The sequence below is a fragment of the Dromiciops gliroides genome, chromosome 3, assembly GCF_019393635.1.
Source record: "Dromiciops gliroides isolate mDroGli1 chromosome 3, mDroGli1.pri, whole genome shotgun sequence".
Classification (NCBI taxonomy): Eukaryota; Metazoa; Chordata; class Mammalia; order Microbiotheria; family Microbiotheriidae; genus Dromiciops; species Dromiciops gliroides.
In genome coordinates, this window is record NC_057863.1 from 338,062,717 (window position 1) to 338,079,923 (window position 17,207).

Here is a 17,207-nt window from a genome sequence, read left to right on the forward strand (position 1 = left end):
GATGCAATCTTTCAACTCTCTTTGAATCTGGAGAACCTTTTCCACAGGATTTAGAACTATGGCATATCATCTAGTCTAACGTCTTAATTTTACAAATGGGGAAAGTCAGGCCCATGGGGAAAAGTGAATTAAGCAACACAGGTAGTATTTCTCCATGATAAAAAGAGAGAAAGGAAAGAAGGAATGAAAGAAGGAAGGAAGAAAGGGAGAGAAGGAAAGAAGGAAAGAAAAAAGATATAGAAAGATAAGCTAGAAAAACAGAGACATGATAGAAAAACATGATAGATGATAGATAAATAGATATGGATATAGATAGACATAATAGATGATAGAAGATATAGAGACATGATAAAGAAATGCAGAGGCATGATAGAAAGACAGACATGATAGATTATGGATATAGACATGATAGATAAATATAGACATGTCATGTCAGATAAAATAGAAAAACATGATAGATAATAGATATGTGTGTACACACACACACACACACACACACACACACACACATATATGGAGAGAGAGAACATTTATTGAAAGCATACTGTGTGTAGACACTGCGCTAAGCACTGGAATGCAAATATAAGCAAAATAGTCACTATCTTCTTCTTTTTTGCAGGGCAATAAAGGTTAAGTGACTTGCCCAGGGTCACACAGCTAGTGTGCGTCAAGTGTCTGAAGCCTGATTTGAACTCAGGTCCTCCTGAATCCAGGGCCGGTGCTCTATCCACTGTGCCACCTAGCTGCCCCCCATCTTCATTTTAATGGGGGAAGATAGCACATAAGTGGGGTGGGGAAGTGGGAAGGGGAATACCAACGGGAAGGCAAAGTGGCAGGTGAGGAGAAGGGAGACCAGAGAGAGAGTCTAGGTGTGAGTGAAATAAATCATGGCTGGGGTGGTACAGGGGAGGAAGTCACCAATGAAGTAAAGGGGCGGGGGGGCTCAGGGTAAAGTTTTCTCCAAAGTGCCAAGGTGCTAGGCAAGGAGAAAGAGGACAAGGAAACCTGGAAAGAATCCAGGAATGATATAAGAAAAACATGGAAGGGTAAAGTCCAACACACATGCTGGGATTTGAATCTAGGTCCTGGCTCCAAATCCAAGAGGTTTTCTGCTACATCAACAGCATACATTTGTGGTGTTGGGTAGGAAGGGGGGGACAACTAACAGAAATTAGGTGTGCAATCTATGGTTGTCTTTGCAAAGCTAAAAAAGTAGCCCATGTGGGCCACTGGCCCTAGAGCTAGTGCCTTCACATGTCATCTTAGTAGTCCATCTGGCCAACTCAGAGAGGTTAAATAATTGTGTCACAGGCAGAATTTGAACATAGGTCCTTTGACTGCAGAGCCAATGGATGAAACCTCATGATCCTCCAGATAATCAAATTATCTGGCCAAAGAAGAATTCTTTAACCAGAAAAAGAAAGCAAAAAAAAAAAATCCAAGAGACTGTCAATTCCCAAAGCTACAATTACTTCCCAAATATAACCCTTCCTTCCTTCTAAGATCTGAATGAACCCACACCCAGACCCACTCCCACCCAGGCCATCCTGGGGATAGGAGATGCTTGCCAGCTGTCAGCTGGGTGGAGAGAATACCTGAAAGCCACTGCCCAAACAGGAAGGCTGGTGGCGCCTCTCTGAAGGGAGGCCTAGGGAGTGGCCATGCCCCTGGAGACCAGAGATAGGTCGAGAGCTACAGCAGCTTACTGGGGTTTTCCACAACACAACATGAATGTAGACAGGAGATCTAGGAGCCTGCTCACAATTCTGTGACATGCCACCAGTGAAGAAAACTGTAATTTCATCAAATCCCACTCCACCTCAAAAACCTTCTGAACTGATGTCCTTAACTACTGGGGTCAGGATGTCCAATGCATATATGCCTGGGGGGCAGCTAGGTGGCACACTGGATAGAGCACTGGCCCTAGATTCAGGAGGACCTGAGTTAAAATCTGGCCTCAGACACTAGACACTTGCTAGCTGTGTGACTCTGGACAAGTCACTTAACCCCAACTTTCTCACACACAAAAAAAGAACCTAATAGGGTAGGTTCTATTATTGTCCCCATTTTTTATAGATGAGGAAACTGAGGCTAGGAGAGTTAAGTGGCTCACCTAGGGTCATACAGTAAGTCTGTGAGGCAGAATTTGAATTTGGGTCTTCCTGACTCCAATTCTAGCACTCAATTCAAACAAGCAGCAGTTATCACCATCAATCAATAAGCAATCAATAAACACTTATTGAGTGCCTACTATTTGCTAGGCTCTGTGCTAAGCACTAGAGATACAAGAAGGGGCAAAAGACAGCCTGTCCCTTCAAGGTGCTTGTAATCTAATGGGGGAGACAATGTGCACACAAATATATACAAAGCAAGCTTTGTGTCCTATACAGGATAGATAGGAAAAATTTAAAAGAAGTAAAGTACTAAAATTAGGAGGAGCTGGAGAAGGCTTCCAGTAAAATCCAGGATTGTAGTTTGGACTTTGGAGTGGAGAATGGACAACCAGAGAAAATGTCCGGAGCTGAGAAGTGGAGTATCTTGTTCATGGAAAAACCAGGAGGCCAGTGCCACTAGATTAAAGAATGCATGTTGGGGAGTAAAATGGAAGAAGACAGAAAAAGTAGGTGGGGGCAAGCTTATGAAGGCCATCAAATGCCAGACAGAGCATTTGATATTTGATCCTGGAGGCAAGTCAGAGCCCCTGGAGTTTATTGAGAAGTGGGGAAAAAAGAGGGAAAAAAAGAGAACTGGGGTAATGTGATTAGACCTGAGCTTTAGGTGGTCAAAGGGGAGATGAATTAAAGTAGGGAGAGACATGGGGCAGGCAGACCCACCAGCAAGGTTATTGCAATAGTCCAGGAGAGAGGTGATGAGGACCCATGCTAGAGAGGGGGCAGTGTCGGAGGAGAAAAGGAGGCATATTTGAGAGATCTTGAAAAGGAAACACGGAGGAGAGGCCAAAAAAAAGGACTCCTTTAACGTTCTGTATACGTTTCCTCTCTTTTTCAGCCTTCACAGTGACACATCCCAGGAAGACCAACGGTACCTGTAGCACCGCACTGCTCCATTCCAAGTTCTATTTAATGCTCTGATTAGCAACTGCCTTCCAAGGCACTGGAAAATAAAATGGCTGAAATGTTCATCTATACTAGGGTCCATCTGCCAGGCCACAACCCTCAATTAATGAGAGCACCTGCTGGCTCCTCCCTCCCTCCCTCATTCCTCTTAAATTCCTTCATTCATTTCAAGGAGAATGGATGTCTATTATCTAGATGTAAGATACTCTTGTAGGTGCTGAGAATTCTTATTGTTGTTTAGTCTTGTCTTCATGACCCCAATTGGGGTTTTCTTGGAAAAGATACTGCAGTGGTTTGCCATTCCCTTTTCTAATACATTTTACAGATGAGGAAACTGAGGCAAACAGGGTTAAGAGAGTAGCACAGGTCACACATCTAGGAAGGGTCAGAGGGCAGATTTGAACTCAGGAAGATGAGTCTTCCTGATTCCAGGCCCTTTGCTCTATCTGCTGAGCCACCTAGCTGCCCTTGGTGCTGAGAATACCAATACAAAAGTAAGAGTGTGAAGCAGTCCCTGGCCTCAAGGAGTGTATATTCAGTAAGGAAACAAGTTCCCAGATAAGTAAATACAACTACAAAGCAACAATAAAGTCATGGGTGTGGGGTGCCTGGGTGAGGAGTGGCCCTTTACTTGAGCCTTGAAGGAAGCTAGGGATTCTATGAGGCAGTTAATTCATCATGTGATGATTGTGATCTGCACCAATGACCTGTTCCAACCTGTGGCCTTTATTCTGAATTCCAATTTTAGTCTGTTTAAGTCCCTATTCCCTAGTCCTAACCATGGTTTAAGTTCTCTTAAGGCCCAACTACTCAGTTAATAATCAATAAATATTTCTCAATCATCTATAAGCACCTAGGCACAACATCTGTGCTAAGCACTGGAGGAACAAAGGAAAGCAGAAGACAGTCTCTGCTGTCAGGGAGTTTACAGTTTAATGGAGGAAACGTTCTGACAGCTGTGTACACAGAAACCATAAACAGGATAAATGCGAGATGATCAGCAGGGAGACACCACTAGAATTAAGGAGAATCAGCAAAGGTTGATAAGGTTTCACCAGGAAGGACTTGCATGAACTGATGATGAGTGAGATAAGCAGAACCAGGAGAACATTGTACACAGTATCAACAACATTTTGTGTTGATCTACTGTGATAGACTTGATTCTTCTCAGCAATACAATGGTCCAAGATAATTCCAAAGGAGTCATGATGGAAAATGCTCTCCAAATCCAGAAAAAAAAAGAACTGTGAGGGGCAGCTAGATGGCGCAGTGGATAAAGCACCAGCCCTGGATTCAAGAGGACCTGAGTTCAAATTCAGCCTCAGACGCTTGACACTAACTGTGTAACCCTGGGCAAGTCACTTAGCCCCAATTGCCTCAAAAAAAAAAAAAAAAAAAAAACCAGGGGCAGCTAGGTGGCGCAGTGGATAAAGCACCAGCCTTGGATTCAAGAGGACCTGAGTTCGAATCCAGCCTCAGACACTTGACACTAGCTGTGTGACCCTGGGCAAGTCACTTAGCCCCAATTGCCTCAAACCCCCCCCAAAAAAAAACAGGGGCAGCTAGGTGGCTCAGTGGATAAAGCACCAGCCCTGAATTCAGCAGTACCTGAGTTCAAATCCGGCCTCAGACACTTGACACTTACTAGCTGTGTGACCCTGGGCAAGTCACTTAACCCCCATTGCCCCGCAAAACACAAAACAAAACAAACAAAACCAAAAAACCCCTGTGAAATCTAGATGCAGATTGAACTATACTATTTCTATTGCTTTTGTTTTTGTTTTTTTGAGGTTTTTCCTTTTTGCTCTGATTCTTCTCTCATAACATGACTAATGCAGAAATATGTTTAATGTGATTGTACATATATAACCCATATCAGATTACTTGCTGTCTTGAGGAGGGGGGAGGGAGGGGAGGGAGGGAGAAAAATTAGAAACTAGAAATCTTATAAAAACAAATGTTGAAAACTATCTCTAAATGTAACTAGAAAATAATAAAATATTTATATAGAAGAAGAAGAAGAAGAAGAAGAAGAAGAAGAAGAAGAAGAAGAAGGAAGAAGAAGGAAGAAGGAAGAAGGAAGAAGGAAGGAGGAGGAGGAGGAGGAGGAGGAAGAGGAAGAGGAAGAGGAAGAAGAAGAAGAAGAAGAAGAAGAAGAAGAAGAAGAAGAAGAAGAAGAAGAAGAAGAAGAAGAAGAAGAAGAAGAAGAAGAAGAAGAAGAAGAAGAAGATAGGGTTTCAGCTGGGGTTTGAAGGAAACCAGGAAAGTGAGAAGTGAGCATTTTATTTTTGGAGAGACAGCCAGTGAAAATTCCCAGAGATAGGAGATGGAGGGTCTTGTTGAGGAACAGCCAGGAGTCCTGTGTCACTGAATGGAAGGTGGGGGGTAGGAGGGATGGGAGTGTAACGATTGGAATAACGCCACCTGCTGGATACTTACTGTAGAGGAGTTCTGCCCATGAAGGGAACGTCTTTGAGGGCAAGACCAGGAGTCAGGAAGTGACGCGGACTAGTGGGAGGAGGAAGGAAGAGACTGGCGCTCAGTCTCGCGCCTTTTCCTCTGGACTCTGGTGGAGAAGGGAGCTAGAAATGTGTTCTCCCTTTAATAGATAGAAATCTAGGCCTTTTTCTCTCTCTTTACCAAATTCTTATTCTCCTTAATAAATGCTTAAAAGTCTAACTCTTGCTAAAGCTTATAATTTATTGGCGACCACTCATTAGATATTTTAGACAGTTTAGCTAGAATTTTAGCCCTTAACAGGAGGAAACACTTGAATGGGGGCGCAGATTAGGAAAGGCTTTAAATGTTATTGGGTGTGACTCCCAAGACTCACCCTTGTCATAGTCCCTAGGGGGGAAGAAAGTGCTTAGTTTGATGCTAGAATATAGAGTTCTTCCCCCAATCTTCATTCTGTCCCAGATACTAAACACAAGGTCTGATGACATCTAGGAGTCTTTAAGGGGATATCATCCCCCCACCTCCAAAAGGGTAAAATTTAAGGGCCCAGACTTTCACAAATACATTCTCATTTGGAAGCTACAGCCCTGGAGCCAAGTTACTCTGATCTGAGTTACTGCCTTCAAGCTACATCTTTCTGTTTCCACACTGGGGCCAAGGACTGGATTTGAGACACAGAACCTACTGCTGGGTACTCTCTACCATACCCTGCTTAAATCGATCAATAAACATTTATTAAGCACCTACTATATGTCGGGAGAAAAGCTATAATGGCTCAGTCCTCCATAAAGCAGTGGCGCATCCCAGACTCCAGGCCAGAACAAGAGCCAAGCACACCATCTACATATGGAATACCTTTTGACTGTGCATCCATCATCCCTTGTCATCTCAGGATAAGGCAAAGGAATTGCTGTTAATATGAGTTCAGTCAGATCTTGGGGGACTGATCACCAAGTATTTACTATGTCAGATGCTTGATCCAAGCTTTCCCCATATTAAAGAGAGGACAGCATGATGTCATCCTCTGACATCACAGGATTCTTGAGTTGGAAGCCCCCTTCAACTGACTCTTCCGACCAATGGTTAACAAACTCATACCTCTTCCTCTATTAATCCTTGTGATTTAGTTACCTGTTGCCTTAGTGAAAACCCCTTACACCTTCCTGCCAATCTCTGCTTTCTCATTCCCTTCCATCTAAGTTCCTTGCACTACCGAGTTACTATCCTGGTCTGCTCTTCCTTTGTGCCCTCTGAAATGCTCAATCTATTGTTTTTTATTTTTATTTATTAATTTTTTTTGTTGGGCAATGAAGGTTAAGTAACTTGCCCAAGATCACACAGCTAGTAAGTGTCAAGTGTCTGAGGATGAATTTGAACTCAGGTACTCCTGAATCCAGGGCCAGTGCTTTATCCACTGCACCACCTAGCTGCCCCTCAATCTATTGTTAACAAAATTCCTGTATCTTAGATCTCTTCTTCGCATACTTCTGTCATCTCTTTTTACTCATGAAAGCATAGCTTCCCCCAAGAAGACACTGTGTCCCTGGCAACCCTCTCCCTCTCTCACCCTCCTCCTCCCCCCACCCCTCAATGGATGTTCATAAAGGCTCTATCTTTACCCCTTTCCTCTCCTCTCTCTGTGCCTTCTCTTCATGATCTCACCAGCTCCCATGCATTCTATTAACAACATCTCAACACAGATAACTCCCAACTGTACAAATCCAGCCCTTATCTCTCTCCTAAGCTCCAATCTCACATCACCAACTTGCCTGCTGGGTATCTTTGTCCACCTAGATGTCCTCTTGGTGCCTCAAACTCAACCTGTCCAAAATAGACCTTAAAACCTTCCCTCCTGGGCAGCTAGGTGGTGCAGTGCATAAAGCACCGGCTTTGGATTCAGGAGGACCTGGGTTCAAATCTGACCTCAGACACTTGACACTTACTAGCTGTGTGACCCTGGGCAAGTCACTTAACCCTCATTGCCCTGCCAAAAAAGAAAAAGGTAGATGCAGTGCATAGAGCATCAGGCCTGTAGTCCGGAAGATCTGAGTTCAAATTTTGCTTCAGATATTTATTACCTATGGCCTTGGGCAAGTCCCTTACCTCAGTTTCCTTGATTGTAAAATGGGAATTATAATAATATCTACCTCTCAGGCTTGTTGTGAGGATCAAATGAGATAATACTTGGAAAGTGATTAAATGTACAATGCCTGATTCATAGAAGGTGCTTAATAAATAATTATTCCAGGGGCATCAAGGTGGCACAGTGGATAGATCACTGGCCCTGGATTCAGGAGTACCTGAGTTCAAATCTGGCCTCAGACACTTAACACTTACTAGCTGTGTGACCCTGGGCAAGTCACTTAACCCCAATCGCTTCACTTTTAAAAAAATGTATTCCCTTCTTACCTATAACTCAGTTTCCATGCCTCAGCCTTCCTTTCCCTACGACACATTCTCTTTTTGAACAGTAGCTTGTACTATGGATAATTTTGAAAACTGAAATGGCCTTGCTCAGAAGTCAGGGACGGTTCAGAGAATCTAAAACACAACTCACCACAGACCTGTTGGTAGGTCTGCTGTTTTATGAAGCATCAAGAGTCTTCTCTCCAGCTGAGCCATCTGACAGTCCATTCAACTTCAGAGCACGCCCACTAGGAGCAAGCTTTGGTCTTGTTTTATGGCTGAATCCAAGTGTCAGATGGCTTGTTTACGTAACTCCTGTGTTCCAGGCTTGCTGGGCCCTCGTTCCAAGAACAGCTAAGGGGGGCCGTAAGGTACAATGAAAAGGGCACTGGATTTGGATAGAGAATCAAATCTTGGCTCTACTGCTCATATGGGCACAAGGAACTTTCCATGGATGGGTCTTAGTTTTCTTACTTGTAAGATGAGAGGGTTGGACTAGATGCCCTTTAAAGTCCTTTCCAACTCTAAATCCTAGAATTTTAAAAAAGGAAAGCTAACAACCCTGGCTCCTCTAGTCCCCAGAGGGAAAAAATATAATAAAGGAATCGTTACTAAGATATTACCAATGTAATGCTTCAGGCTCCCAGGGATAAGTGGAGAGAGAGAGACAGAGAAACAGACAGAGAGACAGAGAGAAAAACAGAGAGAAGGAAAGAAAGAAGGAAAGATAGAAAGAAAGACAGAGAGAAAGAAAGAAAGAGAAAGAAAAAAAACTAAGGCAATGGTAGTACTATTTTGGGTACTTAGGGGAGAGATTTTCTTCCTTTTTTTCTCCATGGGTGGTGGGATACACCTTACTAAGCCTCTGCACAAAGATGAAGCCCTTCTATCTACTCTGCCTTTGGGTAAGATCAGTCCCTCCCAATGGATGCTTTTCCCTCCAAGAATTAAGTGAGCTTTGCTAAAAGACTCCCTGCATCTCATAGAAGCTGGTTCAAAAAGTCAGAGCTGAGACTCCACACAGAGGCCAACCCCAGGACTGCAGGGTCCTTTTGAAGAAACAGGGTCAGCCTAAAGAAAGAAATTAACTGCCCTCCTTCCCCACCTCCCCCCCCCCAAAAAAAAACCCTTGCAATGGAAAACTACCAGGAATGTCGAAACAAAGCAAGATTTTTTTTTAAAAAAAAGAAAGGTTGGGCATAAGATTGGAAGGATCCCCATTGCAAAGAAGCTACTCTGTGCTTTTCTTTAAAACCGGTGACAAAGATTGTTAAGGAAGGGAAATCAAGTCTGGGCAGGTGGAATCAGAGGGGAAGCAGATGGGATCCAGGTAGGGAAGAGGGGGTTGTGGCAGCTGGGACTTAGCAAAGCAGTAACAGACAGGCTGGCTGTAGTCCTTGGCTCCCAGGGCTGAGCAGGGCAAGCTCAACACTTGCTGCCAACTGTTGACCAAGTTTGGCTTTGCTATCTTTCACGTAACAGTGTACCTTCTACAAGGCTTCCAAGCTGGTCATTTGGGGCCTTTTGAAATAGGTGTGCCTCACTTTACACAACAGATGGGCTCTTGGAAGCCAAGATCTATGATGAACTCATTAGGAACTTTCTACTTAAAGGAAATTCAAGGTGAATACTTTCGTAAAGAGCAGAATTATCTTCCAACATAAATACACACACAAACACACACACACCCTCCATTACAGGCTACATAAAGTTGGAAATAGGCAATGTCATATAGTAGAAAGAGCCTTGACTGGGAATCAGAGGACCTGGGTTCTAATCCTAACTCTACCATCTCCTACCTTTGTGACCGTGGGCAGTTACTTAACCTCTTTCAGCCTCAGGGGTTTTTTTCATCTGGAAGATGAGAGGATTGGACTAAATCTAAGGTCCCTTTCGGTTCTAAAACTAAAGGGGTTTCTTAACCTTTTTAGTGTCACAGTCCCCTGTGACAGCCTCCTGAAACCTATGTACCCCTTCTCAGAATAATGCTTTTAAATGCATAAAATTACAAAGAGAACAAAAATTAGTAAAAAACAAAAATGTAATTAAAAAAAAATTTTCCCACTCAAGTTCATAGACTCCCTGAAGTCTTGTTTAGTTACATCCCACTCTTTGTGACCCCATTTGGAATTTTCTTGGCAGAGATACTGGGGAGGTTTGCCATTTCCCTCTCCAGCTCATTTCACAGATGAGGAAACCAAGGCAAACAGGGTTAAGTGGCTTGCCCGGGGTCACACAGCTAGGAAGTGTCTGGAGCCAGATTTGAACTCAGGAAGATGTCTTCCTAACTCCAGGCTCAGTGTTTTAGCCATCTAGCTGCTTTCCCTGAAGTCTTAGGGCCATGTAAAGAACCCTTGAGCTATAATTTTTCTACGCTGCCTTTTCCTGAAAGCAGAGAATGTATCCAGGGGAAAATGCCATCACTCCTAGGAGGCTCTTGCAGCAAAGAATTGTAGTGGAAAGAACCTGAGGACAGGAGAGCTGAGTTCCAATCCTGGCTCTACCACCTACAGACCTAGACATACGACTCCCTGAGCAAGGCCTTTTATGCTCTCAGGGTCTTTGCTACCTAATCTATAAAATGGGCTTAATAATGTTTGCACTAGGGGACGGCTAGGTGGCGCAGTGGATAAAGCACTGGCCCTGGACTCAGGAGTTCCTGAGTTCAAATCCGGCCTCAGACACTTGACACTTACCAGCTGTGTGACCTTGGGCAAGTCACTTAACCCCAATTGCCCTGCCAAAAAAAAAATAAATAAAAATAATGTTTGCACTAGCTGCCTCACGAGGCTGTTGTAAAGAAAGTAAAACGTTATAGAAATGAGAGTGATTACCATTAAGTCTTATTGTGAAGTTATGAAAACCACAGAGCATTTTAAATAAAGAAGTACTGCAGAGCTGAAGAATTTGAAGCTACACTTGGAAAATGCACAAATGCGATCACTTTTGTTTGTCTGGGGTTTTTATCTTTGTAGACAAAATTCTTTATTTTACACACTCCTCAGCCATCCTTCCAAATCACAACCAGAAAAAGATGGAACGCTTCCCAGATCTGGGTGCCATCCTCGGGCTGAGCCAATGCTGATCTTCTCTGTATCATTCCAATGTGAGTATATGCAAGCTATTCCAAGCACAGCAATCTGGTTAAAAGCAAAGAACTGAACCCAACATAGGTGTGCCCACTGAGGACCACTCTGCAGAAAGATGCACTTGTGTGCACATTAGAAACGCTCAGAAGAGAATTTGGAGAGAGTTTAATGCTTAAGTTCATTTTTTAAAAAATGTAAACACCATTACAACAAATACTCAGCAGTTAGGTAGCACAATGGATAGAATTCTAGGCCTGGTGTCCGAGAGACTCATCTTCCTGAGTTCAAATCTGTCCTCAGACACTTACTAGTTGTGTGACCCTGGGCAAGTCACTTAACCCTGTTTACCTCAGTTTCCTCATTCGTAAAATGAACTGAAGAAGGAAATGGCAAACCACTCCAGTATCTCTGCCAAGAAAACCCCAAATGGGGTCACAGAGTCTGACACGACTGAAACGACTGAACAACAACAAACACTGTTTTAAGAAAAAAATCTCTATACAATATGTATTATTTGAAGATTTCCAAGTCCCAGCTAATGACTCAGTTTTATTCATTTCTGTATACCTCTCTCAGTCCCTAGCACGGGGAATACACTCAAGTTGTTGAATGAAAAGAATGGATGGAAAAACAAAATCTAATACAAAGGGATAATTCTAGTGCAAAGAACAAAGACCTAGTGCAAAGAAACAAATCCCTTAGAAATTTGTTTTAAAGAGATCTGACCCATATATAGGCTTTTTAAATCATTAGCACCAACATAAAGCACACGTTTACAAGTAACTGTGAGTTAGAAAGGCATAGCTGCAAACCCAGAATCTGCTGCATCCTTAGGGGTATACATTAAGCTGGAGAAGTTTGGTATGTATATTCACCAAATTTCTTTGTAGTCTAGACCTAGGATTTCATTAGGGCAGCTAGGTGGCACAGTGGATAGAGTGTCAGGCATAGAGTCAGGAAGACTCATCTTTTTGAGTTCAAATCTGGCTTCAGACACTTACTAGCTATATGATGCTAGGCAAGTAATTTAATTCTCTTTGCCTCAGTTTCCTCATTTGTAAAATGAGCTGGAGAAGAAATGGCAAACCACTCTAATATATTTGCCAAGAAAACCCCAAATGGGATCATGGAAATTCAGACAGGACTAAAATGACTCAACAAAAAACAACAATGATTTCATTGGTGTGAGGAACTTTCAGTGAATAAGCACCTCTTGCCAAAGTAGGTCAGCAACTGTACTGAAACTTGTAGCCTCAGAAAGTTTTCTGGAACACTGAGAGACTGTAACTTGCCCCAGGTCATACAGCCAATATCTATCAGAGGTGGGATTTGAACTCAGGTCTTCCTGACTATTAGCAGGAATACTATGCACAATGCTATGCTGCTTCCCAGTCAACAAATGTTGAAATGTCTTCATGATTCAAGAACTTTCTCCAACAATACAGATGACAACCCATCCACGTCTGCCCATAAGTTTGCCAAAAAGGACTTGTCCAACATGCTGGAGGTCTTATTCAATTTCTTGCCGATTTCTCACCCTACAATTCTTTAATGACAGTCTTTACTTCCCATCCTTTTTTGGACTTCCTTCTTGGTTGCATGTTGCAACCAACTCACACCCATCACATGTCTTTCCATCGCCCTCTGTGTGATACTCATCTTTAGTTCTTTAGAAGCAGCAGTGTTTCATGTCTTGCCTCTTAGCACAGTGCCTGGCACAGAGGAGGAACTTCATAAATGCTTGTTGGCTTGACTTAGCTTGATATAAAGCAACCCTGGTAAAATGTTAGTATTGCTCCCATAGGATCTTGGGATCAGTATAAGACCTCTATGATTTCTTACAAGCCTCCCAGCCCATGACTAGCACAGAGCTTCACTCACCATCCACTGGTCCTCTGTCCCAGATATCCATATTGTTGGTCAAGTTCTAGTCTACTGGATGTCTGTTCACATTTCAGTTAGTGTATACTTTCCTTCTGATTAAGAAGCAATTTGGTGGCAGCTAGGTGGTACAGTGGATAGAGCATCGGCCCTGGATTCAGAAGGACCTGAGTTCAAATCTGGCCTCGGACACTTAACACTTACTAGCTGTGTGACCCTGGGCAAGTCACTTAGCCCCAATTGCCTCACCCCCCAAAAAACAAAAACAAAAACAAAAAGAAGTAATTTGAATCAAGCACCGGTCAAGGGGACAACACCTTGGGTGGGGAGTTCAGTGTCAAAAGACATCAGTTTAATTGTACACAGCAACATTGTGTGACGATCAACTATGAATGACTTAGCTCTTCTCAGCAATACAATGAAACAAGACAATTCCAGAAGACTCATGATGGAAATGCTCTCCACATCTAGAGAAAGAACTGTTGGAGTCTGAATGTAGATAGAATCATTTTATTCTCACTTTATTCTCACTTTTGGCCTTTTTCTTCTTTTACAACATGACTATTATGGAAACGTCTTTTACATGATTGCACATATATAACCTATATCAAACTGCTTACCATTTTAGGAAAAGGAGGGGGAGAGACAAATTTGGCAACTTGCAACATTAGTAAAGTAACCTAGTAATATTCTGACTGGTGGGGGGGGGGCGGGGAAGTCATCCATCACCAGTTTAGAGGATTCACGAAGACCAATAGCATCTTTCTTTTATAAAATGAATCACTTTTTGTGGCAGCCATGTGGCTAAAGAGGCAGAAAAATCTAGGAATGGGATTTGAGATATGATGCCATCTTCTCCTCCTCTCCTGGTATTTTCTTACCAGCTGAGAAGAGATTGAGGAAGACAGGTACTATAATGGATAGCATGCTGGCCTCAGAGTCAGAAAGAGCTTTGAGTTCAAATACTTATTAGCTATAGGATACTGGGCAAATCACAGCCTCAGTTTCCTCATCTATAAAATGGGGGGTAATAATTATGCCTATCTCACAGAGTTGTTATGAGGATCAAATCGAATTAGATAATATATGTAAAGCAATTTACAACCTTAAAAATGTTATATAGATATTAGTTATTTCAATTATTATTAGAAGAAAATGGGATTTTAAAAAGGCAAATGCAGTCTGTGCTTTGCATAGTAAATAGGCAAATTTCTCTCACTCCCGAGGGAAAGTATAGAGTTCTGAACAAATCATACCATGTGGAAGACAACCCACATTTGAATATGTCTGAAGTCTGATTAGGAGAAACACCAAGAGCAATCTGAAGAGGGAGATGAGAAGAGTTCACAAAATTACATGTAGACTGAAGGGTGTGTGGAGAAAGGGGTGTATTACCAGGTAGTCAGGCCCTCTTCATTTACTGTGTGGAGGCTCCCAGAATATGGGGTCTGGGCTGAGTGCCCTAACCCTAAGGGCAACTCTGCCCACTAGAAAAGAAAGAAGGCAAGATCTTTTTGATCCCAAACTAGTCTGAGGCCCTGAAGCACTAGAGCTAAATATAATCCCCTACCCCATCAAAAAATATTTATGACTTGAATTATAAAGTTTCAAGGGCAGCTAGGTGGCACAATGAATAAAGTGCCAGGCATGGAATCAGAAAGACTGAGTTTAAATCCAGCCTCAGACACTTACTAGCTGTGTGATCCTAGGCAAGTCACTTAACCCTGTTTGCTCAGTTTTCTCATCTGTAAAATGAGCTGAAGAAGGAAATGGCAAACTATTCCAGTATCTACCAGGAAAACCCCATAAGGGATGCAAAGAGTATGTCATGACTGAAAATGACTTAACAATAACAAAGATTCAAGGTGAAAAGAGAGAAGTATTCTACTCTGATCTAGAAAGAAAACCAATGCTAAATTAAGAAGCAATCAATCCTAGCTAGTGCATAGTGAGAAGGGTACCAAATTGTGCCCAGGCATTCATTTTCTTTAAGATATTGCTTTTGAGAACTACTTACTTTGTTCTTTAAGATTAAAATTTAGCATAACAAAAACAGAACATATTGGATGTTGGAGGAGATGTAGGAAAGCTGAGATGCTAACCACTGTTGGTGGAGTTGTGAAAAGATCCAACCATTCTGGAGAGCAATTTGGAATTATGCCCAAAGGGCTATAGAACTGTGCATACCCTTTGATCCAGCAATACCACTGCTAGGTTTATATCCCAAAGGTATCTCAAAAAAGAGAAAAAGACCTATTTGTACAAAAATATTTATAGCAGCTCTTTTTGTGGTGACTAAGACTTGGAAATCAAAAGAATGTCCATCAATTGAGGAATGGCTAAACAAGCTGTGGTATATGATAGTGATGGAATATTACTGTGCTATAAGAAATGACAAGCAGGATGATTTCAGAAAGGCCTGGAAAGACTTATATGAACTGATGTATAGTGAAGTGAGCAGAACCAAGAGAATGTTGTGCACAGAGACAGCAATATTGTTTGATGAAGAACTGTGAAAGACAACTATTCTCAACAATACAATGAATGATCCAAGACAATCTCAAAGGACTATCAATGAAACATACTATCTATCTCCAAAGAACTGAACACAGACTGAAGCATGCTATTTTTCACTGTCTTTTTTTCTTCCTTTTATTCAAGTTTTCTTATACAAAATGACCAATATGGTAATGTTTTACATAATCATACATGTGTAAACTATACCTGATTGCTTACTGCTTCAGGGAAGGGAGAGGAGAGGGAGGGAACCCAAAACTATAAATAAAATTTTTATTATTTTTTAAAATTTTTTAAAAGATCTGAATTTAGCTATTTTAATAAAGAGGGTTTTTTTAAAAAAACAAGGTAATTGAAAAAAATTCTTTTAAAAAGAAAAAGAAAAAAAAAACAAAGTAATTGAGTAGAAAAGTATGCTAATCCCTGTCTCAAGTAATCATGCTTATGCAAAGTCTGCGTGTTCAGACCATGAGATCATATCCAAAATACCATTGCTCACCTTGCAGAGACTAAATTCTTACAGGCAAAGTACAAAGGAGTCTCCTGAGGGCCCTTACTTACTTACCTGAATCCATGAAGCGACAGTAAACATCAGAGCCAACCTGGCCTCATTAAGTCCAATTGACTTAACCTGGCTCCAAAAAGGCAAAGGTACCTGCTAAGCCTGACTCTGCAAAAAATTGGGAGGAGCTTACCTGGGTCCAGGTGTGTGAAAGAGCCAACCACAAAATCCAATGTGGAGACAGCCAGCAAGAAGAGCAGCAGCAGCTGAAGGCGAACTATCCACTTCACTCCAGCAAGGTTAATGCCCAGCAAACCCAAAAGTACAGCAAATGAAATGCTTCTCACTGCCCAGATATTCCTGAGGCCCAGCAAATCTGAGATTGATTCTGCAAAGCCGGTAATATACATGGCCCCTGCAACACACTGAAGAGCAACATGAGGTTAGCAGCAGCAACATAAAAAAGAAAAAGCAATATTTGACTCAATTCAATGAGCATTTATTGTGTACCTACTGTGTACAGTGAGGTTGATTACTTTGAGGGAGGGACAGAGAGAGGGGTACAAAGTTCAGAAAAGGGAAGGTCTAATTCTCAAGAAAGCTGCTGGTTGGGGTAGTGGAGAAAGAGGTAGACTTGGAGTCAGGAATAACAGAATTCAAATCTTCTCTCAGATCAAAGAAAGAGGAAAAGGATCTATATATTAAAAAAGCATTTATATCAACTCTTTTTGTGGGGGCAAAGAATGGGAAACTAAAAGGGTACCCAACCAATTAGGGAATGGCTGAACAAATGTATGGACAAATAATGTATATAACAAATGTGTGTAGAACACATGTATGTAAATGTAATAGAATACCATTTTACTGTAAGAAATTATGGAGGGGGCAGCTAGGTGGCGCAGTGAATAAAGCACTGGCTCTGGATTCAGGAGTACCTGAGTTCAAATCCAGCCTCAGACACTTACTAGCTGTGTGACCCTGGGCAAGTCACTTAACCCCCATTGCACCGCAAAAAAAAAAAAAAAAAAAAAAGAAGAAGAAATTATGGAGGTGGTGGTTTCAGAGAAACTTAGGAAAACTCATCTGAATAGATACAGAGTGAAAACAGTTGGTATTACAATAACATTATAAAAAATGAAAACTTTTGGAAGACTTAAGAACTTTGATCACAGACATGATCAACCATGATTCCAAAAGATCCATAATGAAGCCTGCTACCCACCTCCTATCAGAAAGGTGATAGATCAAATATGACTCACATTTTTGGACATAACTAAA

The 17,207-nt window shown here is 41.9% G+C and overlaps 1 protein-coding gene and 1 non-coding gene across 2 annotated transcripts in view; both read right to left on the reverse strand.

Annotated features, from left to right (window-relative positions):
- Positions 1–17,207, reverse strand: part of SLC12A8 (solute carrier family 12 member 8) — a 170,376-nt gene that overhangs the window by 123,293 nt on the left and 29,876 nt on the right. Inside the window, exon 4 of the mRNA XM_043993509.1 lies at positions 16,123–16,354. Coding sequence (XP_043849444.1) covers positions 16,123–16,354 — 232 coding nt within the window. The remainder of the gene's footprint in view (positions 1–16,122; positions 16,355–17,207) is intronic.
- Positions 10,969–11,072, reverse strand: LOC122752269. The gene has a single exon (XR_006356045.1). It is a non-coding gene; the product is annotated as a U6 spliceosomal RNA (small nuclear RNA).